Source organism: Lonchura striata, chromosome 4 (assembly GCF_050655825.1).
Source record: "Lonchura striata isolate lonStrDom1 chromosome 4, ASM5065582v1, whole genome shotgun sequence".
NCBI lineage: Eukaryota > Metazoa > Chordata > Aves > Passeriformes > Estrildidae > Lonchura > Lonchura striata.
Window position 1 is genome coordinate 25,729,578 of NC_140706.1, and position 26,324 is coordinate 25,755,901.

The 26,324-nt window shown below is 41.3% G+C and overlaps 2 protein-coding genes across 4 annotated transcripts in view; both read right to left on the reverse strand.

Moving 5' to 3' along the window:
- Positions 1-13,874, reverse strand: part of CORIN (corin, serine peptidase) — a 114,573-nt gene extending 100,699 nt beyond the window's left edge. The window contains exon 1 of one of the 3 annotated variants that reach the window (XM_085577848.1): positions 12,697-13,874. Coding sequence is in view for 2 of the 3 variants with exons in the window: in XM_085577847.1 (XP_085433973.1) it covers positions 12,175-12,249 (75 nt within the window). In the remaining variant the exon portion in view is untranslated. Of the gene's footprint in view, positions 1-12,174; positions 12,572-12,696 lie in introns of those variants that run through there. The other 2 variants (XM_085577847.1, XM_021526370.4) reach the window with 2 other exon arrangements.
- A 1,768-nt stretch (positions 13,875-15,642) lies between these two features.
- NFXL1 (nuclear transcription factor, X-box binding like 1) overlaps positions 15,643-26,324 on the reverse strand; it is a 44,840-nt gene continuing 34,158 nt past the window's right edge. Inside the window, exons 21-22 of the mRNA XM_021555735.4 lie at positions 23,776-23,829; positions 15,643-18,891 (exon numbers count right to left, since the gene is read on the reverse strand). Of these exons, the coding sequence (XP_021411410.3) occupies positions 18,718-18,891; positions 23,776-23,829 (228 nt within the window). The 3' untranslated portion in view covers positions 15,643-18,717. The remainder of the gene's footprint in view (positions 18,892-23,775; positions 23,830-26,324) is intronic.

Here is a 26,324-nt window from a genome sequence, read left to right on the forward strand (position 1 = left end):
AATGTAGAAGACACCTCTTAGATCAGAAACATTAATGTATCTTCAGGAAACTATACACCAAAGCATTATTTAGTGTTTGTAATGGAAAGAAATGGAAGGAAGTACTACCATGAAATGCAGAAATAATGTCAGGGGGCAGTAAACAGGAGCCCTCATAATGCCATTGTCCTCAGAAGTCCTCATAATGCCATTGAGGAATCTATTATCCAGCCAAGCAATAATTATGTAAAACTGTGAAAATTATCTGCAGCTCTTTCCGTATCCTTGATACTGTTCCTCTTCTAATGCTGAAGCAGTGCTCAGTTGTCAGCTCTTGTGATTTCATCTGCTTTTATGATGCTGCACTTAAATCTCTAGATACTGGACTGACACAACTATACCAGCCATTACAGCTTTCCCTTTGCCATTAGAGGAAGATGGCTCCCACCTGTTACGGCTACAGAGCAAAAACTGACCTTGTGAAGTCGCAATGTTTAAGCACAGAACACCACATATAAATATATAAATTTAACCATGCTCATTCTTACAGCCTTTTCTGATCAACTCATAATATTCAAAGGCCTGGTAATGAGTAAGAGAAGCTGAAAATGCGCTACATTTTTTTATTCATTTTGTCCTGTTTACATGAATACTAGGAGTCAGCAATGCACCTCCATTAGATTACTTTATTGTAAAAAAATTCTAGTATACACAAATTGAAGAACAGTAACATCATAGTTATTCTAAAAGTAAATAGTGCCATTTGCAAAGCAGCAAAAAAAAATCACAAATCCAAAGACCTTTTCATAAAGAAGGCAGGAAAAAACCCAACCAACACTTTTCATACAGCAAGTCAGCACACATAAAAAGCATGTTATTACCACAACTTGTTATTTGCCAATAAAATACTCTATTTTGCTGATAGTTCAAGTTCACTGTAATCTTGTAACTTCTCCCAGGGAATTCCATATCCTCATACAAAATACAAATTGCTGACATAATTAATTAGAAGTTCATTTTGACGATCAGACCTCCTTTTTCTTCCATGAAATTAGTCAATCCAAAATATACAGTATCCTACTAAGGGAGATATTATATAAAGCTGGGCATTATCTTTCCAAAATAAGTATTTGGTTGGTGCTAGACGCCAGATTATTTTGTTTGAGGCATAAACCTGAAACACATTTAATCTTCCTGATGTATATTTTCACTTAAATAAGTATAACTGTGTCAGTGATGATTCATTTGTGTTGAAGAAGATGCAAGGTATAAAATAATGTGATGTTTTGCCTTTCACACTACCATATAGACCCACTGACCACTTCTTTCAATAGATTTTTCAAGCTGTTTTCAATCCAGGTTGAGAAACAGTGCTGCAAAAATCAAATTGGGCACCACCAGAAGTCAGTCACTAATTCAGATTTACAAATATTTCTGCTGCACAAATTTGGAGTTCTTGAATCCCAACAATTTCAGCAGTTTTGTGAGCCACTGAAACAATTTTGAAGCTTTGAGTAACTGAGGAGGTATGTATGCAGGAGAAGCTCAGAAGGGACAAGCTGACATGCAGGTATATCTCTCCACATTCAGTGACAACACTGTTCTTATGCTGCTCCAGCTTCAGTTTGAGCGAGCCAGCAGAAAATTTGCTGAGACCAAATCCAAAGGCACACCTGTGGTGCCCCACTCACCTGTGTGTGGGAAACCCTTCACTGCTGCTACCAAGCGAGATCTCCTTTGCTGTGTGCCTGCTGTGGTGTCTGGTGTGACTGCAGACACCTCCTGCAAAATCCACCCTCACTCTGCATTTCTGCCTGAGGAAGAACCAGCTATCAGAGCCACCAATATGCACTTCCAAATCTACTTTCATGTGGAATAACAAACAAATGCTGTGCTGCAGGTGGTGTTGCCAGCACCCAAGTTACTATCTTCACAGTGTATGCTCAATTAAGAGAGCCTGCCGCTGGTGCAACTTTTCTTTTGTAACTCTTTCTTCCCTTTCTGAAGGCTTTGAGGGAGGTGCAAGTAAGTTGGCCACCCAGACACAGGCACTGCGGCCAGGCAATTTGGAGTTCTGACTTTATTCTCATTTCATCTAGTTCTTCAGGGAAAGAATACACTGTTCTATCCTGGCAGTGTAGTGGTCTATAAAGGCACTTTACTTCGATTTTATATCAAAATAAACATAAATAATTTAATAATTGGTCTCCCTAAAAATACTTTGTTTAGACAGCAGAAAGCTATTGGGAAGCAAACTGTTGACCTTGAATCTCCATTACAGGTAATCTATGCTTAACATCTCATGCAAAAGATGGAAATGAAAAAGAGTATTTTCTTGTATTCTAATCTTTATCTCATTATAAATGAGAATAAGACACACTATTAGCCAACATATACAGTCTTTACAAATCAGTCTTCAAAATTTGAATTAGAAAATGGGGAAGAAGGATCATTACTAGAGAATGGCAGTATCACTCTGAAATACCAGTATGTTGTAATCCCTTCATTTTTAAAAATAAGTGCTGCTGAATAATGATTCTGTTTTGGCATAAATGTTAATTGTTTACATATTTATTTATATATTGTACATATTTTCAATTATTTATAATTTCACCGATGTAAACCTAAAACTACTGTGGGGATACTTCCCACATTTACAATGGAACTTTGTTGAATTCTCGAGAATGTTCATATTAGGAAACAGTACAGCTGATGGCAAACTTACTACAATTCTAAGTTCTCTCTTCTTTACTATTCACAGCTGGTGGTAAAGATGTGTGATGTTGCCATTCCTCACAAAATGAGCAAGGTTTGTTAAACATATGGAAGATAGCAAAGATTTTTTTAAAAACTGAAATGTGTATGAAAGGCATTAACTTCAAGGATTAGACTATGGTTAGCATTATCTGATATTTCTCAGTGCCAGAACACGAACATCCATTCAGCCCACTTCCACCAAGCAGTGGGAAATTGTTCTGGGGAAAGTACTCTTTAACTAATGCAGAATTCATGCTCTATGGGTTATTAGTTTTCTTTAAGTTGCTATGGCTTGCAAAAATTACTCATGGAAGTTTCCACAGTGCCGTGCTGTTTTTCTGAACACACAGAGAGACTATTCTAATGCTTTCCTGACTACCCAGATGTTCATTGCATTGAGTTAAGCACGCTGAACAGCGATGGCAAGCCTCTGGCTACACACTGCTGAGAACCCAGCAAGCAGGGGGTAAGTAACACAGTACCCTCTTCAGGTTCCTGCCTTGCTGGGAATTCAATGAGCAGATGTCTGCAGAAGAGCCATTAGCATAAGAAAGGCAAATTTGAAAACCATAAAAAAAACCCACAGAAAAATCTTAGTGGCCTACTTTCTGCCAATAAAAAAAAGGAAATAAAACCAAAAACATTTTGAAGGGGTGGAGGGATACTGTTAGAGGAAAAGCTCCTCTTAGAAGAATCTTTCAATCCTGGAAAACTAGAAAGGCCAAAAAGAAATCCTGCCTGTCCTGTGGCTCACATTCAGTGCATCAGTCACCCACTGCCTGTGTAGAAATGCCATCAGAAGCCTCATCCCACAAAAGGTAGTTAGAGATCATAACTGGACATACCTTTTTTTCCTGTTAATGCCTCATCAGTAGGTTCAACCCTCTGTGTAATGCCTACTGCTTATGCAATTGCTTAACCCATTTAAAATCAGAAGTTTCAATTACATTAACTGGATGGTAAAGTAGAATGCAAGCTAAAAGATTGCAGGAGTCTTTTTAAAAGCATTTGTCTCTTTATCTTTCATGAGTCTTTATTAAATTTTCATTAAAAATGCATAATTATTCTTCAGCTATAAACATCTGCCTAAAAGAAATGAAAATTTAAGATTTGAATGTATAATATTCACTTTACTGAATTTTTTTCTGAATTGTGATTATAAAAGATACTAACCCTTGGACCAAAGATAAGGCCAACAGCAATATTAATCAAAGGAAAGTATGTGATTTAGTGTCAAAGAAAAAGCCTCATCTGTTCAGCATAGCTGGCTTTTTATTTGACCTCCTCCCAAAGATGAAAATGGATTTACAGAATGTCACAAAGGTCGATAACCTACTACCTAAAAAATTTAGAGGTGACTCATTCATTTTTCAGTATGATACCACTTTGTTCAGAAACATGTCATCTTTGAACATTTTGCTTCAGCAAAAGAAAATAAAGAAAGACAAGAATATTTTTTGAAACTACCAGAACACTGAGACAGAAATAACTGGAGAGGAGAATAAAGATTAAAAACCTATTCAATATTGCTGTGCTGAACTTACAAAAAAAAAAAAAAAAAGAAAGAAAGAAAAAAAGAGCCAATACAGAAAGCTCAAGATTAAGTGGGTTAAGAAGGGACTTACACTGGTGAATATATTTGACTATGACTTTGACATAATAATGAAGTTTTATGAATCACATAAAGATTTATGGGATAAAAGCATCCATCTAAGTCACTGAAACAATAACAATCTGATTATTTCATCAAATAATAAAAATTCTATTGTATTTATGGCTAGGAATATTCAATCTGTCATCCCTAGAACAGATGCCAGATTTCCTTCCATTCACATTTTCTTTGGAAAACTCCAAGAGTCATAGAATAATCCTATCTATGATAAGGAAAAAGCAAATGGAAACCATCTGGATTCTCAAGCCATCCAGACTACCATCAACACTATTCCATATCTCTCACTTTATAGGGAAAAGGATTTGTTAAAAACTTTTAAACACATTCAATCATTATTTTAGTTTTCCTTTCCAGGCTTGTCTACATGCACTCCAAATTATTTAAACTAATACCCTTAAAATAGCTGAGCAGGGACAAAATGAAGCTTAAGAAAATCTTAAGAAAAGACATTTACTACTTAATTCTTCTGTTGCTGCATATCAAAAGGCAATGTGAGGAAAAAAAAAAGAGAAGAAAGCGACTTATTCTACAGTTCTTAATATTCTTTCAGATCTATTATCCTTTTAGGAATATTTGCAGATGCACAGAACTAGCTTTTTCAAACAATAAACTATCTCTCAGCAACATCTGTCACTCAATACTGTGTCATGGCAAAAAAGGAAAGGCTGTTAAGGCAAGGAGGGCTCAGCTGTCTGTTTCTTCCTGGAGATGTGAAAATGCAGGAGGCTAGGAAAAGCCTGAGAAATGTAGCCTGTGCTGCTTCTATAATCTCTAGCTGCCATTGGTTTCAGGACAACTTTAACACAGGCAAAATAATCCACCCAGCAAAAAATTTGATAGCAAAAGCAGCAGCAATAGAAGACGTGTCCATGCTGCTCCACAGTCCCATAGAAGTCAGGAGAAAACATGATTACAGCTATCTGCTGTACTATTACATGAATGTAGAGCTGCAGGACTCAGAGATGGGATGGAAAACTCCTCAGTGCTACCTACCAGAGGTTTTATTTCCAAAAGAAAGAGTTGACTACTTTCTGAAATCACTAGTGCAATGAAAAAATGCAAGGAGCACATAAGCAATTTCTCATTGCTTCACTCAGAGGCAGAAAAGGAGGAAAATGAGAGTCTCCTTAGGAAATGCTTCCTGAGTCTTTGATGTTATCAAGAAATTTTCAGTAATATTATAGTGACAGTATAGGCTATTTTGAAACTAGGAGTTCTTTTGAGGTGATGAACAGTAATAGGAATTGCTCTGAGCAGTTACTACTACTGCTAAATCACTGCCAAGTGAAATCTCTCTCTGGCATCAAACAAATCACTTCTGAAAGATTCTAGCACATTAGTTTTTAAAACACCAGGTTCTGTATATGGCAAAACTGAGGGTTACAGGTTTTAGGAAAAGAAGAAGGGAAAAACAGACTTTGACAATCACCAACCAGTCCCAAAGCAAAAGCACCATACACTGAATATTGGAATCTCCCTGAACTACAGCACATGAATTGGAGTAGAAGAAACCTGATGCAGTCCTAAAAAATAGGAAACTCTCCCTTCACTTCCTTTCCCTCAAAGGACTAGGTGAAGATCAATTAAATGTTCAATATACAAAATACTTCTTTTGCAAGAAAAAATTGGCTTTGGAATTCTGGAAGAGAAAAAGCTTACAGGAACACCTGCAATGATGTAACTTGACAGTATTTTTTCCCACAGACTTACAGGAGCTGTCCCCCAGGGGCAGCACTTGAACCGTCACAGCACAAACTTCACCATTCAAAAGCAGCTCTGTCAGTATCTGATTTTCAGCCTCTATTAACTTTCTAGAGGTCAATGTGCTAAAAAGCTACCTTATGCTGGAAACAACTCAAAAAAATCCCAGAGAACTATAAACTGTGGCACTCAAGCAGATGATGCAAAGGTTCCACTCTAATGACAGAAATGATGAAAAGGAACAAAAGGATGGCTGGATTATTTCCATCCCTTCATGATTCGGGGATAGGGGATGAGGGACAGGGAAGAAGACAACCACAGAGGCAACACTGCTACTCTGGTCAGTACCCTGGCCACCACTTCTGCCCCAATTACATGGACATCCATGTAGGTGGCAAGCTGCTGGCAGTGAGGGGACTGCAAGTTTTGCCTCCTTGAGAAGAGAGCAGAAGCTGCTGTGTGCCAGATATGTCCAGTTCCACCTGGATCCACACCACAGAACACAGCTGAGCCCATCAACCAAGTTGGTGGTGCCTCTGTAAAAAGTATTTAAGAAAGGGCACACACACCACAAAGGCAGAGAAGCAGGAAAAGAGAAGTGTCAACACCAAGGTCAGAGAAGTATGTGCTCCATGGTAGAGCAAATACTCCCAAGAAGGACGGCAGCCTACAAAGGATGAATAAGAACTAAGAAGTAGAAGAGAATCACAGTCCTTCCCTGTGCTGTTCATGTCCTTACTTAAGAGATTGAGTGCCACCTGTGGTGATAACAAAGGGGAAGGAGAGGAGTTGGTGCAATGCTAAATCTGGGAAGTGAGAGATATTTTCCTGAAGTGTTTTAATGTTTGCTCCATTTTTTAGGTTTTTTTTCACAATATCTGAGTCAGTCAATATGTATTAATCAGTAATAAACTAATTTACTCCACTCGAGTCTGTTTCATCCATGACTGTAATCACAAAGGGATCTCCCAGCCTTTATCTTGACCCATGAGCTTTCTCATTCTTTCTGTTTTCTCCCGCATGCCACAGGATGGGGTAGAGAGCAAGTGGCCATGGGGCGCTCGGCTGGGGGCCGAGGCCCCGCCACCACCACTCCCAGAGCCGGCTGTGCCCCAGGCACTGAGGCCAGCAACTGTGACACGGATGAACCAGCAGCATCAGACGGCGTTTTCTCGTGTCTGTTGCTGGCTTTAACCTCCAGATATTCAAGTTTCACAGGTAAAACAACCAGAAATTATATATGCACAATTTAGTTACAAGCACTGCTTTAAATAATAATGACTTGAAACCATAGCCAAGGAGCACCTATCCCTTCAGGGGAGCAGCTGTCTGCACAAGGTAGGCACAGGATGGAATCTAATTCAGACTTCAGAGGTAGCAACATTCTCACCTCTTTTTGAAATGAGACTCTCTTGCTTGACAGTCATCTCATTATTATGTTTGCATTTAGGAAATTAACCATTTTTTGTATTTCTTTCCTCTCTGCTGGTTAGAAATGCAAGCTGAAATTAAAAACGCTACTTGGCACTATCTGTTCCACAGCAAAAATGAATTATGCTTCCATCTGACAGCGAGAAAAGCATTCACCACTGGGGCATTCAAGTGTACATAGATTTAGGAGCAGGGGAGTTCCCAGAGCTGACGGGAGCGCCCAGGGGACAGCGGGAGCCGGGCCCGGTGCGGCACCGACGCCGCCGGGACCTGCCGGCGGGGCTCCCCGGCCGCTCTATTTTTACTACGGTATGTTTTGCATTCAGACTTTCCACTGCAGGCGGCCCGGGTCAGGGGATCCGCTCTGCCGGGGGAATCTGACAGGTCAGCTCAGCCAGAGTTATTTATAGAGGGCGGGGGACTGAGGGAAAGGATGCGATCGGCATCGTATTCTTCTGCCGGGGGCTGCGGACTGGGAGAGGACCCAGGAGCAGCCCCCGCTTCGCCCCTCAGCACAGCCGGGCAAGGCGGCCGGGAGCAGGGACAGCCCGCCGGACACGGGGATGTGTGCTGGACACGGGGACCGTGTGCTGGACACGGGGACAGCCCGCCGGACACGGGCACCGTGTGCTGGACACGGGGACCGTGTGCTGGACACGGGGACAGCCCGCCGGACACGGGGATGTGTGCTGGACACGGGGACCGTGTGCTGGACACGGGGACAGCCCGCCAGACACGGGGGCTGCTGCCGCGAGAGCCAAAGGGACAAGGCCCAGGCGCTCTTCCTCCCTCTGTGCCCCCGCTTTGACTCAGGCAGCCCCTCGGGGAGCGAGGGCTGCCCCACTCCCGCAGTCTCAGCAAGTGGATGGGACTCTCAGGCCCTGGCACCCAGAGTGAAGCCCAGGACAGTTGTAGGTGAAACTGCACACACTCACACAGCAACAACTGACTGGAGGGCCAAGAGAATTAAAAATTCAGAAGCAATGAGAAGAGTCATGCTGGAGCTATCTGAATACTGTCTTCAGAACTGCTCTGAATGTGAAGACTTTTGCAAGGAGGCTTTAACCTTTCTTTCTCCTACTATGACAACCCATCACTTCACAGCAGGTTATCAACCACCCTTCTCTCCTGGCACTGAGAACTGCATGTACCCAGCCTGCTACTTAGGAGGTCCATATCTTTTCAGTAGGGAAAGAAACTGGGACAGATTACGAGCATCAGTATTTCAAACTGTAATCAGACTGGCCCCTTCAAGCCCTGCTGCTTACTTAGCTGCTTCATCCTGAAGGCATTTAAATAGCAGGAGGTGTCTGGCAGCCACATTTGAAAGGACCTAAGCTGCAAGTGCAAGTCTAAAACTGCCCTGCTGCAAGTGGCCTGACATCCACCCCTGCCAAACCCTGGCTGGCATTCAGAAACAAGACATTCATCTGGCCTTGTAAGCACTTGCTAAGGATACCTGACACGCTGACAGGACTCTTCCCACACAATGTAGTTGTAACCACCATCTTTTAAAACCTGACCACACTAGGAGATAGCGCCACTGTATGTAACTGCCTTAACAGCATGATCTGTTCAGCCTGAAAGCAGATGACCTAGCAGCCAGGGCCTCCCAGTCCAGGTGGGGTCAAAGATATTGCTCCCACATCTTAAGAAGTGCCAGTAGTGCTTATACTGTGTCTCCTGGATTGGGATGACCTGAACCTGCTGGGCCTCAGCATGGCAAAGACTCACAGAGCTCAAACATCCACTTAGCCACACTGAAGTGCTGTCTTCCTGCTTGTCAACAAAAGGTTTGTTAGTTAGAGTAGTTGAGCAGAAGTTGCTGGATTTCTTTGCCAGATCTAACCATCCCAAAATTCCCTTGCCCGTTTCACCTTCATGTGAGAGGACCATTCTCCTTCTGACAAATGAGATTTCTGTCTGGGTGCTTATCCACCTCAGCCTCTGCACACATTCCTTGTCTGGCTATGCAAGTAATGACAAGAAATTATGTGTCTGGCAATACATGGACTTAATACAATGCCAGGACAGTAATGTTCCTCAAGGGAGCTGAGTGCTAAGACCTAAACACGTGTATCAGCTTAGCAGGAAAAGAAAAATTTTAAAAAGGGCAACTCCTACATTCAAGTAAACCCACATTTCACATTTTAAAATAATTACTGGCACTGTTTACAGTCTTGGCTTTGACTTGTATCTATAGGCATCATCTAATACAAAACTAACAGCCAAACAATAACAGAGATATATAAAATTGCCCTACACATATTTTATAGAACACCTCCAATCATGACAAATTGCCAACCATCTACATACAATACTTCTAATTCACTAGACACTCAAGTTCTCTGGATACAGGCGAGTCCCAGCTAAGACTTGTGGAAAGGAAGTGAATGTTTTCTTCAGTATTTTATAGTTCCACCTCCAAAAGACTCAGGAAAAACAATATTTTGTCCTGATGGCCTCATGAGATACTAAGAGCACAAGCAAACTCCTCATGGGAAAGCATTCTGTACTGCCTAGCTCACCACCGCAAGAGCCTTCTCGGGAAAATGAGTGCTGGTGGCTTCCTTAAAAAATGCATTCTGAGTGAGGATTATATGTGGGATTGAAGGGTTGAAGGGTCAGGCTTCTCCACAGGCAGAAAGATCTGTCTGCCTGTTGGGGTACTTCATAAAGAGCCTTTGGAGGAGGGGAAAAAAGTCATGAACATGTAATTGCTAAAAGGTTTAAACACTGTTTAAGATTCCCTTGTTCAGCTGGAGGAGTCTCCATCTTTCTACAGAACCTGGATGTCCAAGATCCTCTGGGGATGCCACCAGCTTTTCTAGGGAGAGCAGTTCTCCGATTTCTTGTATTACAACTTTTTAGTTGTTTGGACTACCTCAGTGATACATTCATTCATCCATGTGCCACAGCACCCAAGAAGCTTATAACAGACATCTCCATCTGGAACATCCATTACAAAAACAAACAAAAGAATTTAGTCCTGCTGACTGATCCATCTTTTAGGAACACAGGAAGGTTGTACATAGCCATATGGAAAAATCCACTACCATGCTCTTACTGCTGAAAGCCAAAACTTCCCAAGAGATCCCGTGAATGCATTAAAAGCTCTAGATATTTGATTTCACTTCAGAGTTTCATAATCTCAACCAGACTGCTAGTAAATTAAGTTAATTAATTAATCACCTGTCATGAAATGCATCCAAGGATTCTGCATTTTAAATCAAGTGGAGCAATGATACTACTTAAGTATACTGGCGTGTTTATAAAATTGCGAAACCCTCTGCTGTGCCATTTTGGCCGCGTACGATCGGTGTGACAGCGCGAGAAGCTCCGTCGCCCTCCCCACAGGTGCCACGCCTCGGGCTCGGCACTCCGGTATGGCGCAGCCGGCTCCCCCGACGGCGGAGGGCGAGGGCAGCCGCTCCCTCCTGCGGGCGCTGCCGCTCGCTCGCCGCGGGCTCCACACCGGCCCCGCTGTACAGCTGCGGCCCCCGCCGCGCACACTGGGGAGACACCTGCGCCCCGGCTAGCGGAGGGAAGGGCAGGCTAAGGGGACCCATCCTGCAAGCTCGCACCAGCGCAGCAGCCACCTTCTGCAAGCGCCCTCTCGCCTCCTCTTATGCAGCCTCTCCCACAAGAGCGGCAGACCCGCTCATCCCTCCCCACAGGTGTGTGCTGCGAGACTGCCCACACCACACCTGCGCTATCCTCTCCTGACACTTACAACTATACTGGCTGGCTCTCCCTGGAAGGATTAAGGTCTCCCTGTGACCCTGTGCAGGATAACCTCATGGGGGCTACCAGTACCATCCCGCCGGACAACCGTGAGAAGAGGGTGGGGGTCCCTCCACCCGATCCCAGGGTGCACCGACGCAAGGATAAAGCAAGCTCCCGCTGATGCCGGGGGACAACTACCGCGCCAGGGTCACGGTGCATCGGCTCCCCGGGAGCCCAGCCGACGGCGGAGCTGCCACGATAGCCCTGACAGAGGTTAAGCCTAAACTTTGCCGCCGCAAATCCTGGCCGGACCTGTTGTCGTCGGATTCGGCCAACTCCTTTCCGCTCCTTCCAGCGGCAGAGCATTTACCGGGCACAGAAACCCAGCTGATCTTCCGCGCTTGGTGAGAAAAGCGGGGCGAGGGCGCCGCTCGGCTCTCCCTGAGACGCCGACAACGAGCGCTTGCTGGCTGCGGCTCACCTGCAGCCCGCGCCTCTGAACGCGGCCGTTCCCGGCGCGTCCCCGCAAGTTTCGACACAGGAGCGCTCCGGGACGGCCCCATCACGGCAGGTCACTTGTCCCCGGCCGTCCTCCGGGGGACACGGCCCCGTCCCTGCCTGCGAGCCACGGGTCCGCTCTCGTTTCAACAGCTCGGCGGGCTCGGAGAGGGGGTGACCCCTTCTCCGCTTGCCCGAGCGCCCTACCGCTCAGCCCCGCGGCGGCACCGCACGCCGTGCGCCGCGCACGGGAACTGCGCCCGGGCCGCCGGCGGTGGCCCCTGAGCGCGCTGCCCCCGCCCGCAGTCCGGGGCTCACCGAGCGGGGAGCCAGCCGCCCTCCCAGGGCCCCTGCCCGCGGTCCCCAGGCGGCCCACAGCGAGGAGGGGAGCGCCCTGAGGTTCGCCTTACCCGGCTGGCGGAGAGGACCTGCCGGTAGCGCTCCTCCTCCGCAGGCAGGGCAGGAAACTGTTGCGTGGAGAGCATGCTCTGGCTGCTGCTGACCCCTCTCCACTTTGGCCGCCCCCTCACCGTTCTCTACCTCGGTCTCTGACGAACTGCACCCTCCTCCTGCACAGACACACTTGCGGGGAGGGCTTCGCATTTTGTCTGCTCTGCAGACTCCCCCTCCCCGCTCCTCCACCCAATAATAATAAACCTCCGCGAGAAAGAGCCACATCTCCACCCCTTTCGCACACAAGGCTCTACCCCTTGGGGAAAAGCTGAGAGACAGCTTACTTGCTAATTTCGCTCTAAAGCCGTCCCCCAGGGAGGGCGGATGGAGTGGGCACAGGCTTTGCGCCCCCCCCATCCCCCCATCCGGTTAAGGGACGCGTCGTCACGCTGCGAAGGGCCTCAGGTGGCAAGATAAGCCCGAACCAGAGCTGATGTAAGGGGCAAGAACCCGCGGAGCTCGCCCCTCGCACCCCTTACCTTGGCTCGCCGGGGCTCCGCCGCGCCCTGGCCCCCGGGCCGCCCGGACGCGCACTTGCGGCTGAAGCGATCTGGAGCCAGCCCAGCGCACGGACCTGCAGCCGCTCTCGGCCCACCGAATCGATTCGAGGCGCAGAGTTCGGCTAGCGTGGGCCAGAGTCCCGTGTCCTTTCATTTATCCGCAGTTCCCGGGTGGATTTCCCTGCGCTTTGTTTTACGTTACGGTCCGGCAAAGGCTCTCTTTTCAGCCAGGGACGGAGAGTTTCGCGCCTGCGGCGACTGCAACGCTTCCCTCTAGCACAGCGGCTGGGCTGTCGCAGCCCAGGCTCACAGGCTCCAAGGAGAGCTGAAAGAGGCGCTGGCACAGCAGAAGCGGAGGGGAAAGAGCTCCGGCAGGAGAAACCTCCTGGAGCCAACGACAGGTTTCTCCAGCTCCTTCCCCGCAGGAAGGCTCCGGTCCCAGACCCCGGCGACAAGCCTGCCGTGCCCCGTCCCTCCCCTGCGAGAAGCGCTGCTCGGGGGAACAGCGGCGACCCGACGGCGTTACTCCTTGTCCCCGCGCCGGTCCCGGTCCTGACCGGCCCCAACGATCCGGAGCTGGAGGGATGTGCTGGTTGTTGCATATTTGTTGTAGCAAAATTTTCTGGCCAAGAAACAAGTGCCGCCTGAAGCTGCAAATGACAGAGCAAATGCCCTACCCGCATGAGATACCAGCTTTTAAGACCTGCATTTGACCCTGTATTTGCATTCAAAGATGTCAAGTCTGACTGAAGTCCTGGTCTGTGCATACAACGGAGCTCACTAATACTATCCAAGAATGATAAAGTCAACAGGACAAAAGGCAAGACAATGAGTACAACATGGACAGAAGTGTGTGCTACCAGAATATAAACAGTTCAGGACCCTTCCAGGAGTCACAGAAAGATGTCACTGGGGCTGCAGCAGGTTCTGAGATGACATCTGTAAACCAGAAAGGCTTCCAGTTTTTACTGTGCATGATTTAGTGCTTCCGAAATGCTATCATTCAAAATGCAAATCAGAAAACACCCAAGAAAATGTGAACCACCACCTCTCTATGAATATAGCTTCCAGTCCTGTCACCACTCTTGATAATCAGTGAGGGTGATACTCCTCATAAGTGTTTATATTTGTAAATATAAACACATGGTGTTATATATATTTATATATAAATAAATAAGATGAACACTTCTTAGCTTCCCCCCCCCGAGTTTCTTTTCCATACCTGTATTTCCATACCTTCAGATTTAGGCCCTATTACTTTGTGTGCAAATGTGCAAACAGGAGTGCCAATGTACTTAGAGGCTTCTGCTCATGGTAATTCAGTGCTGCAATTTTACCCAACCAACCAAACATCTCTCCAAACCAAACTCCAGCAGCTGGAGGACAACAGTGGTGGTTTTAAAACAATTGCATTAAAAACAGGAAAAGCATTGAAAGAGAGAGAAGCAAGACCATTTATGCAACATCATCATATTGTTTAATGTAAAACAACAAATATTTTGTGCTTAATGCAGGAATCAAACCATAATGTGTGATTCATTACAGAGATTAGGTAGCCCTGTCAAAAATTCTAATAACAGTAAATGAAAACTTGTATCTAAGAGGTGCAGTACATGACTCAGACTGCAAAGCCAGCTTGGCCTTGGCTGAGCATGGCTTCAGCTGGAGAACTGTGAATTTCAAACTCCAAGCCAGTCTTGATTCCTAATCTCAAAATAATTTCCTCCATTAGGAGAGCCACTGAAACTAGAGTTTCACAACAAGATTCAGCAGCACACAACAAAAGCCTGAGTTCTGGTTTTGTTGGTAATTTTATGAAAATCACTGCATGAGCAACAATTATTTAGAGTAAATAATGCTTGGTTGAATCAAGCCATAGTTCCCTCAGAGTATGACTTTCTTCTACACAGTTGCTGTTTAGCCTACCTTACAGCTGAGTTTGATGTATCACAGTTCATAGACTATCCATACCACAGAACTGTTTTCTTGTACCATGGCATATAGATGTCTTAACGAAGTATTCAAGTAATTCATTAACATCTAAACATCTTTCCATCTTTGTGGAAAGAAGCATATCTCATTATCGTATAATTAATTTGACTTCATTTGATTTTTTCCATAATTTTTATCTTGCATTTCTTTTCCTAGGAAATACAAAACACTACAGGTTCTTAATTTTCTAATTCTCTAGAGCAACAGATTAATTTACTTGAATAAGAGCAGACAGGAATACAAATATATTCATGAAGCAAGGAAAGAGAGATATTGAAATGGTCACAGATAACACCTGGTAACAGGGTGCAACCCAAGCAGAAGAAGGATATCCAAACTAAATGAAAATGAGAACGAGGTCACACATGAACTGTCCAAACAAGAACGCTCCAACCTAAAGCACACATATCAAGCTTCCACTGCCTGGCACTGGAACACACTTCAGACCAAGCATCTCTGTGCTCTAACCTCACAACACACAAGCTCACCACTCAGAGAAAGCTGGCACAGAGCAGATATGTTTTGGAGCCTGAACTACTGCTGAGATGACAAACTCAGAGTTCACTGCTTTAAAGCCACAAGAGATGCTTTTATGAACAAATTTTGGTACTATCTGCTTAATAACATTTCCTTCTCCAGTAATTAAGATCAGCAGAAATATCTAGTAAATCAGCCTCCCTGTGAGGCAAAAAAAAAAAAAAAAAAAAATCTACCAAGTCCAGTCCCATTTGTTTCACCTTAATCAACTCCCCCAACCCATTCTCACAATTCTGTCAGAGCAGTAACATGAAGGAACACAATTACATAATTCCAGAATTCATCTGAGAAGTAGAAAAGGGAAAAAGCATACCTAAAACTTGGGCTACAGTGTGTCAGTCATCATTATCTGGGAAAGTTTGCTGCTTCACTACACCAGTCCTTGAGAACAAACAATTTTTCAAGGTTTTTTTTGATACATTTATTGTCTGACTTGGTTTTTACATTAAATTAACACACACAATGGATTTGATATTGTTACAGGGAAAAAAACTTGCCCTAGGAGTTTCCAATCCCAAACATACTGACCAGTTATAAGAATCTTGACTCAGTGGAAGGACAAATTTTCACCACAATGCATCCAGAATCAGGAAAAGCCCCAAGTTTTTTTCATTTTACACATAGCTAAATATTATTTGTATTAAGTCATCATCAGCCTTCTATTGCTGTAATTTCCCTTCAACAGCAGTCAGATTATGTAATTTGTTTTAATGTATACTGATCAATATGCATTTTTTGGTAAGATGTTAACATCCAAAATATTTGCTCATTACATTATGTAACAGTACATTACATATCAACTGCTCCCAAACCCTACCTTTAGTTCAAAATTTCTTCTCTAAAATTACCATCTTTTATTAATATTGAATAAAAGGTGATTTTATCTGTACCTTTTACTTCAAAGGTTGTTGTCAACATGCAGCTCCAACCAAAGAAAGGCAAAATATTAACTGTAAAAATATTTTAAAGAAACAATCAAAAACCTAGTGATTATTAAACTGCAGATTGCTTGAACCCCCACACTTTTTTTTATGCCAAGAAATAAATATCTGGTTCAGCAGGCAGAACAACAGAGTGCAAATGACTCAGATGGTTGGATAAGATATATAGAACTATTTTGAATAAAACTGCAAAAATAGGTATGCCTTGCATATGCAAGGTTCAGAAGAGATACAAATCCTTTAAGAAAGGGAATATGCCCACTCACACATATATTTGTATTAACAGAATGAATCTGTATAGTAAGAAAGCATGGCAATCTTTAATGAAGATGGCCAATGAGAAGCCTTTTCCTCTCTAGTATTTCCCACAAATATGCAGAAAAGAATACTAAGAACTTCTTCAAACATGTAACAAGTGCAGTTAATTAGTATAACCCACTAGAGAGAGGTTTATTCTCTTTGCTGTAGAAGCAAGGATAAACTTTCCATTGTACTTATTTTAAAGCTAGCAGTAAATAGAAAAATTAGTGATAGTCATGCAAGATAAAAGCTGTTTCCACAATGTTCTCATTCATGTTGACTTCCATATTTCAGGCAGAAAGGTATCTTTTTGTACTTTCGGATAACTCATCATATGTTATTTCCTCTGAAGAGAAATCTCTCTCCTTTTTCCTTAGTGACAGAAGAGTTACTGACATATGCAGTCACACAATAGCATCACCTCATTCTTGTTAAAGAAAACATACTTATATCTTAAATTATCTTCCAGGCATTAATATGATAGAAATAAAGTTAAAGCAACTATATGAAACAATGTTTACCTTTTATACTAGAAGAAATTCAATAGAAATGCAAATTTGCACAGTGTAATTTCAATTAATTCTACAATTAGAATACTAATGGTCAGACACATAAGTAATATGCATCTCTAAAATTTAATTTAAAAACAAAATACTATAGAAGAGCATCAATCCATGCTAAATATTGCCAACTTTTCCCCACCTTTCTCCTCATTCAAACTTCTGTGAAAAATTGAAAAGAAACTAATTTTATCCCTGTTTTCTTAATCTATGTAATCAAAAGCTTCTGCCTTCTTTCAGCTTTTCTACTTCATTTTCTTGCTGCTAAATCAGAATTACAATTCTGATCGTAAAACAGAATTACAGTTCTGTTCAAATTAATACTTGGTCCCTTCACAGGTAAATCAAATCAACCAGAAGAGCTTTCAAGCAAACTGCAATATTTTCTGCTAACTCATACAAATGGTCCCACTGCTTTTGCAGGATTGGTGATAAAATTATACGCCTGAATTACAAAGGCATAATACCAATACCTGTTGGCCACGCACCCCATTTTTTGCAGGAGTTTGTAATCACTTTGCAGTAACCTGCAATGCTCAAGTATCAGCAAAAAGTTTCTAGCAGAGGTTTAAAAATTCCGTTTTCTGATTTCCCAATTCCCGTATTTAACTTGCAGACTCTCAGCTGAGACTACATAGCTTCTCCGATAACCCTGAAGCCAGATAAAAACCTTCCAGCTCTACCAACCAATACTGATAACCTAAAGCAAGGCTTTCAAAACGGTCAATAAGACAATATTTAAACATTTGGAAGTTTAGCTAGATGGCTTTAAATGTCACTACCAAGCACCATCCAAATGGCTTCAGAACATCATATAACTGTATTGTTAGACTGTCCAATTACATTTTTGCACACTTGTGCAAATATCCAATTCTGACATTTATCCATACAAATGGTCAATTGATACCCCTAAGTTTAATTTCAAATTGTTTTTCTGCTGCTGGAAGTTGGAGCAACAGTGAGAATGTAGCCCTGCACCCTAAAACTTCTTCACATCCATGTTCAGCATATGTATCTGTCCACTAAAAGAACTTTTCAGTTAGTTCAGTTTTGAGGAAACAAGGGTGGGAAGGGGCAGGGTGAAATAACAAAAAAATCAAATCCCACAGTTTGTAAGGGGGGCCACTGTTTTGTTTGTGATACAGCTGAATTGGAAGATAGTTCACATTTCCTTTATCTGAACAAGAAGGCCCCAGAACATTCAAGCCTCAGTGACCCAAGGTTCCCTGTTAGCTGTCAATCAGTTCAAAGCATAGAAATTATTGTGTGATACAACAAAGATTAGCCTAAGAACACTAACCTTCAATAAACAACTAAGTTGATTTTACAGGAAACATATTCAATAAATCATTTTATACTAAGCTATTCTTAATATTATGAAATGGAGACAAGGAAAAATAACAGAATAATAGGTGTTAAGAAATCTCAGTCAAACTATCAGCACTTCAGTGTAGACTAGAATCTACTATTACTTTCAGTGTCTGACTTCAGTTTTGTGCTGTGAATGTAGTAACACAAAAGGTGACATTTCTTCCCTCCTCTGCATTTTTCTTAGCAAATAGTATACATACATTATCTATGCTTATTAAATTCTGTTACACACAGATTAACATTCTAGGAATAGTAGCTACCTAAAGTCCAACTGAGGTATATTAAATATTGAGTTGTTTTCAGTCATTGTAGACCATGAGCCATGCAACCATCACAACGGCAACTCCGAACACTGGCAGCATAATGAGGTTCTTGTACTTTTGCCATGATGATTGTTCAACTTCTACCTCATCCTTCCTTCTCTTATTCTTTCTTCGCCCTTTTAATCTGTTTTCAAAAGCTTCCAGTTCAGCCTAAATAAAGACAAACACAAGTAGTTAACATTCGTATCAGAATTTAAAAAAACCCAAGGAAATGTGAGGGTTTAAAGTAACATTACCAAATACCATTTAACAGAAGTAACCGACAGCCAATGGAAGTTACACATCTCAGAGATGATACAGTAGCACCACATCCCACAGATACAAAGTGCATTGCTTTCAAATATTAAACCATTGTTTAGTTTCCTATAAAAACATCGCCAAAAATGCAGCCAACTGAAGTTTTGCATTCTTAGTTTAACTCAGGCTGAAAATATTATGCTAGAAATAAGATTGTTATTTCCATGAAATATGTTAAAAATAGGTTTTTTTCCTATTAAAAAGCACACTTGCATTTAAGCTATTTTACCAACTTCTATAAGGGCTGAAATCTTCAAAGACATTCCCTTGTAATAAAGATGCACTCTACCAAAATAAATTAATAAAACCATAAATAACTAAAACGCTATGTTATTTCCTTCAAGTCTTTGTATTTTTTTGCATTGCATGGATACTACATTTTTGATTAATTGCTATAATCTTAAGATACACACAAAAATATTCCATTTGTTATTTGTTATAATTTGAACATTTAATCACTCAGACAATTGTAAGAGCTAGATAATATCCTCCAGTAGGAAGCACATGCCTATAGGCCCAAAAATGGAGCAAAACAATTGCAAAAGAATGCCAGGCTTCCAACAAAGAATGGTAGTTTCAGGGTCCTGTCTGGAATAAACAACAGGATCTCTGATCCCTGTTCCTCATCCCCCTCCACATTTTTTTAAAAGAGCATCCTGAGAATACAGAAAAAACTCTACTGAGTGTACAAAGCTGAAATCAAACTGAACTAGGCAGCCTAGAATAAAGACTGAAGACTAGGATGAGGCTCCAATGAGAACGTATCTAATTGCTAGGAAGACCTGAGACAGACTAAAATCAGAAAAAGTCTGATGATTACCTGGATTTTTGGTCAAGCTGTTAATTACTAGAGAAAACATGGGGCAAGGCACTAGGGAGCAGAGAAACCAGATGGAGTGAAAGGGAAAAGAGATGGGAGTAGCAGAGCGCAGCAAGGCAGGACTGGCTGGGCAAAAGGCACAAGACTGAGCAGAAGCAGAGGAATCATGGACAGTGAACAGGGACAAAGCCTGGCCATGAGAGGAAATAAATCTACGTGACTACAACTGCAGTGCTGCCAGGAAGAGGGTCTAAGACAATACAGTAAGTGCATTATAAAAACAAGAAAAAGACTGTTTTGGGAAATGGACAGAGTAGTAGTTCAGTAAATAAAATCTTCATTCAGAACTCAAGGTTGCCTGATGTCTTCCTCCACTAACAGCAAATATTTGCCAGTTTCACAAAGCAGCTCTTCCCTTCCTGAGCCAGATACCACTGTTAGCAGGAGAAAGGGACCTATTTTGATGTCTATTCCTTTGTACCTAATAAAGGCAGAAATTGTTGGCACTTCTTTGATGATATGGGAGAAGAGTTCAGACAAAGTCACAGTCTATTTGAAACAAGATTACTCTCAACTAGCTAATCCTCCCTTAGAAAAGCAAAGTATTTTAATGGAACAGTTTTCAAAATCCAAAATCTGGAGGAAAGGGCAGAGTTTTTATGGTTTTATAGACAACATGGCAGTATTTCATTTTAGACAGACACTCAAGTAATCCGGGCTTCTATAGTTACTATACCTGTGATCTGTACATTTTAAAAGCAGAAAGCTCTATGAATTACAATAGTTAAAATATAGGCTCAAACAAAATTATGTAATAGCTATTGAATTGTTTTCCTAATGAACTCTACAAAAACCTGTCTCAAAATAAATATATAACTTGAAAAACAAAAAATAGAATGAAAAAAATTTGAGGCACAGAATATGAGTGAGAAGCCATCACTACCCTTGAAAAGCTACCTACAGATTTTGTGTAACTGTCACATTCCTGAAGTGCCACCTTAATGACCTCTGAAATAATAGTTGTGCCCAGTCTTCAAACAAGTTTAACTTTTCAAGCTAAAGAAGCCTAGGGTTTTTATTTAGATAAGAACCTAACTTCTTTGTATATAAACATAATACAAGTAAAATGACATGTATTTATTTGAACTGCATACTCAAAACCTCTAGTTCAGTGTTGCTCAGGCACTGGATTTTGTTCTTTCATGTGTTGTTCACTATATTCTTTCTGCACTGAAAGGAGTAGCATTCCTATGGGAAAATGTAGTTAAATGAATGCAAGTAACAGTGACAAAGTATCCTCACTGAAAGTGAGGATATATTTTTATTAATAGCGATGGGGAACATTTGACTTTTTAATGCCTAAGGATCTGTTAAAATTTTTTCTTTGTACATAAAAAAGGGAAAATAAATCTTTCCTACAACTCATTAAATTACACTTCAGGTTCAAGACCTTAACTTCCAGAATTGAAACTCTAAACAGTCAGCTTGAAAATTTAACCAAATATTTTACGATGGAGAGGGACAGAGAGACATTGGTCAGAATTGTTAAATAATCAAAGCGCTGATCTTTTTTCCACCTCTAGCAATTGTGAAAACACTGGCCTCATAGGGTGCCTCTGAATTAGAAGCAGAGGGAAAGTCTGGCTGCTAGGGTCATGACAAGAAGCCTGGCCCAGCCATCTCTTTCACTAAGAAACAAGTGATTCCATCTGTAAATGGTATTAGCAAAAGCTGCTGCCAAATAAAGCAAATAGCAAAATATAAATGCACAGATTTACTAGAGCACTAACTAATTTGTATATAAAACATTTAATGAAGTACTAATCAAAATAGGTTTAAGAAACTGTGACTAATAGATGAATAGTCTCTACAAAAATGTGCTGATGACATTGGGTAAGGTGGTACAAGATGCAAACTTTTGTCAGAAGGGCATAAATTAAAAAATATACTCTTAATGTGATCCAACACCCTACAATAGTGATGTTCTCCAATTTCCATCAACAGATGGCAGATTATGAGTTCTAACTGGATGGGGACCAATGTTACATAAAAAGGCTGCAGCAGTTGAGGTTAGTACTTGTATACAGTTCTAGAGCCTATTTATTAGTTACAGCTGTCTCCTTTTTTTTTTACTATTTGTTTTGTTCTTTTTTTTTTTTCTACAGTTTTTGTACAACTATTTCCTAACGCACTAAACTAACAACTCTTAATTAACGTTTTAATAGGGTTCATTATGTATAGGTGAAATTTTCTATCCCTGAAGTTGCATCCATCACAAAACACGTATGCAGGAGCAGTTGCCATATATTGCATAAAGTTACTATTGTTGAGCTGGAACTGTGAGACTTCAGAGTATGTGCAAGTAAAAGCAATGGCAGTGTGACTGCAGAGAGAAGCAATCACTGCTGAAGAACCCAGCCAAAATCCAGCATAGTGTGTTGGTAGAGTGCATCTGCTACTGTTTCAGAGAAGCTTCCTTACCGAGACTTTACTAAGGGACTATAAGTTAAGTGATTTTGAGCAGAAATCATTAGTATTTGGGTGGGATGCCATCTGGAATGCATGCAAGCACTCAGTGCAAGACAAACATCAGTAAATTTGGCTTTCTAGCTCTAGGACTGTAAACGTGTTCTTAACATGTTTAAATGCCCATCAGCACACAGATTTCCTGTGCCCAGTTTGTTTCAGACATCTGTATGCAAGTTACACTTCCTGACCTATATGCCAGATGTAACATTTCCAGGGTCAGCTTAGAGAAAAGAAGAATTAGTAGAACTGTCAAGGAGTTATATGAGGGAATATGTGCTCAATATTGTAGACAGCTGAGATATGAATGTTGCAATAAACATTGCAGAATGATCACAAAACAGTGCCTGGTGCTCTGGAAAACAGATGCATAATAGATGCTTTTCTTGCAGGATAAGCAGACAAGGTTCTCCTCTGACAAACAAAAATATGTCTTGCCAGAGCATTTTAGATGTAACATTTTCATTAATTGCTTAGAGAACTTAAAAAGTGTGTATAACAGAAGTTGCAGCCCACAGAGAAACTGTCTATCCTAAAGAGACTAGGAGGATGGCACAAGTGGATCCACTCAGTAAGCCTCCCTTGCCCTCTTTCAAGAAGGTAGCAAGCCAGTGATCCCTGATAAAAACAGAGTGTGACATGCAGGTGAAAACACAAGTGTAAACTAAATACATAGATGCTGTGATAATTGAGCAAAAGGAGTCAGAAAACACATACCAGACATGGAGTATGATTTAGTGTCAAGTGCTCACTCAGGCACAGGCACACATGCATGAACCAGCTGGAAGGCATGCAGACTCCAGATGACAAACCTGTCCTAGCCATCACCAACTAAGCTTAGTGTTTACCTGAATATGATTAGTATCAGCAACTCCAGGCAGCTGGCACAGCAGCTTTGTGGATTACAATGCCAACCACATATCCTCACCACCAACAGCATTACAGTAAATACATGTTTCCCCCCCACCCCAGACACTTTGAAGGACAAAGATTCATCTAGCTGTCTTTGTTCCTTCATGATAAGAGGGAGAAGGGGAGCTTCACCCAACATTTAAATCTTGCAGAGGATATTCAGTATGCTGTAGTGTTTATGCTGTATAAAGTGTTTGACTAAAATAAAGCATACTTACTAGTTTTAAAATAAATTACATAATATAAAGCTATAGTAATACAAAGTTATCATTTTGCACAAAATTATGAACATTGTTTGCGATAATGTGGCCTCAACCATTGTAAATAATTTACAGCACACAGAGTATGCTAACAGCTGACGGGAATGACTGTGAATATCACATTAAAAACTATAAATCTTTAATAGCATGTAAATGACATTATTTACTAACAAGAACAAGGTGAGGATGATGCGGATGAGGAAGAAGAAAGGCTAATACCTGCTGTCTTCGCTTCTCCTCTTCAAGAGCAGCTTTGGCTTCTGCTTCTTTTATCTGTCCAGACACACAAAGTTATAATAAACTGTTGTAAACAGCAGCTAAACCTATAATCTTAAGGAGTCATAATTACTCCTATAGAATGGTTCTCAGCAAAATCTGCAAACTTTCCATCATGTGAGTTCCACCATTCCAAAGTCATATGAAAAGTAGTCATGCGATTGATAACACTACAAAAATATTTTGCAGGGTTCAAGAAAGCAAATTAAATGCTAGAAAGAATTAAGAAAAATAAATGGTGCAGAAAAAAACTGTCAATTTGTAAAGATGCCACATACTTGAATCTTAGCACCTGCATTCCATTTTGGTCCTACATTAATAAATAAATGTGAAACCTGAACATATACAAAAGACAACAGGATGGAGTGGCTCTCATCTGAAGTGATGCATAACTAGGATTCATCAGGTAACTATTAGGACACCAAATCCTGAAGAGTACACAGATGGCAAATAGAGATAAAACATCAGTAGTTATTTTTCATAATGCAAAAGCATAAAATGAATTTACCAGGAGGTTGGCTCACAATAGTGGAAAGTATTCTACTCCCACGGAGTATTTGGCTAAATCTAGAATTTCAGTGCTACAGGCATGGTAGATGCCAAAAGTTTATGTCAACTGAAAAACAACCAGGCATGCTAATAGGAGATAAATCCAACAAAGGCCATTAGAGACACCATTTCACCCTCTTCAGTTCCCACAGGAAGAGTATATGGGAGAAGTTTATATATTGCCCTTTTTTTGTATATTTTTTAGGCTTTTAGCATTGCAGTCACTGAATCACTCCCTTAGAAAAGTTAGATGAAAAAAATCCATTAATATCTTGAAATGAAAACAATCTTGATCCTAATAGCTGGATGATTTGCATCCTACCAACAAAAATAGTTCACTGAATGCTGTTTGCACAGGTAGAATTAATTAGAAATAATTTTCAATTCAAGAGCTTTTGATGACTAAGGAGAAAGCACACCAGCTTATGCTTTAGCACACTGTTGTTCAAACAGCAGGCACTAGGGGCAGGGCCAAAAGCACAGTCCTATTTGCAGGTTTTCAGACTATTTTAAATTACTAAACTTTGTATCAATTAAAAGCACTATTGAGAATTTCATTAATCTAGATACAATGGCAGAGTTTCTTTAGAAATGCATGTAAAGCACCTTTTCAGCCATGCACATCTGAAATCTGAAAATCTGGTGTGCAAAAAACTACACAATGAGCTCCGTCATTTTTCACTGCCATCTAATGGCAAAAGAAAAGGTGACCTTTAAATGTGGAAAAGAGCAACAGAAAAGCTTCTTTTTACACTGGTGTGCTCATATTTGTATAATGTAAAAGGTATAACGTGCACAGATAAAGGGAACCTTTACTATTATAGTCATAGCATGGAAAAACATTTCTAGGATTATTTCTTTAATAAAATGTACAGTAAAAGACACATTCAATTCCTAGGTGTCTAGTGAGTAAGAAATGCTTTCTCAATAGGTACCAGACATGAAAAGTTTCATTAAGAATTAATGCACTTTGGTTTTAGAAATTAATGAGTGTTTTGCAAATGTGCAAACTAATTTATCATTGTAAATGTCTACAGTTTTCAACAAGTTTTCTTCCAGTCTGGACACATTAAACAGTAATAGATATAAATAAACCACTTTCATCAAGTGCCTATATTAGTAGACTATTCTAGTATGTCATTTGCAGAATAAGTCAACACAGGCTACAAAAAGGTGCTAGAAAGAACTTAAATAAAACTTTCTCACTTTATATAAAAACAAATAAATACCCATTCTTCTGATAAGAAGGTACACATAGCTAGGTTGTGCCATCCAGTATGTCTGGGGCATTGCTTACAGCAGAAACTTGTAGCCATTTGCTCACTGCATTAGACCACCTTTCCCTGTGGATTACAACACTGGGGCAAGAAATTGGCAGTAGTATCTGCTCCAGTCAATCAGCACTGATTGCACTACACTGAGACATCCTGCTGGGTCTCAGCTCATGCAGTCTTACTGTGAGCTCACCTTGCTTTAGGGAGGGACTCCGTATATTATGAATTTATCTTCACATTCTTACTGGAACTGTTTGTTGTGGTTGGGATTCCCTAAAGGCATATCCCAAGAGTTTTAGAATCCAAGCTGCTTGCAATGTTGCAGGATTTGGTCAGTGTGGTATTTGCTAGAACTTGTCAACCAATCCTCAAAATCTGAGCAAAAGTTGACTTGTGAGCTTTACCCACCGAGTTCTTGGGTTGTACATTTATCACATGTAATACGTGATAAACCCAAGCAATTTATGCATCAATTATTTTTCTGTATGCTTTTATTAAAGGCTTGTAACAGCAAGGATCATATCTTGTTTCTCTGTGACAGCACACAGCAAATTCTTTACTTCATAAAACAGCTAAGCTAGGGAGAAGTCACAATACCAACAGTCTAAGTAGTATTCTGCAGTTACTGGAAAGTCTCAATTCTTCCAGAATAGGATAACTAATACCATG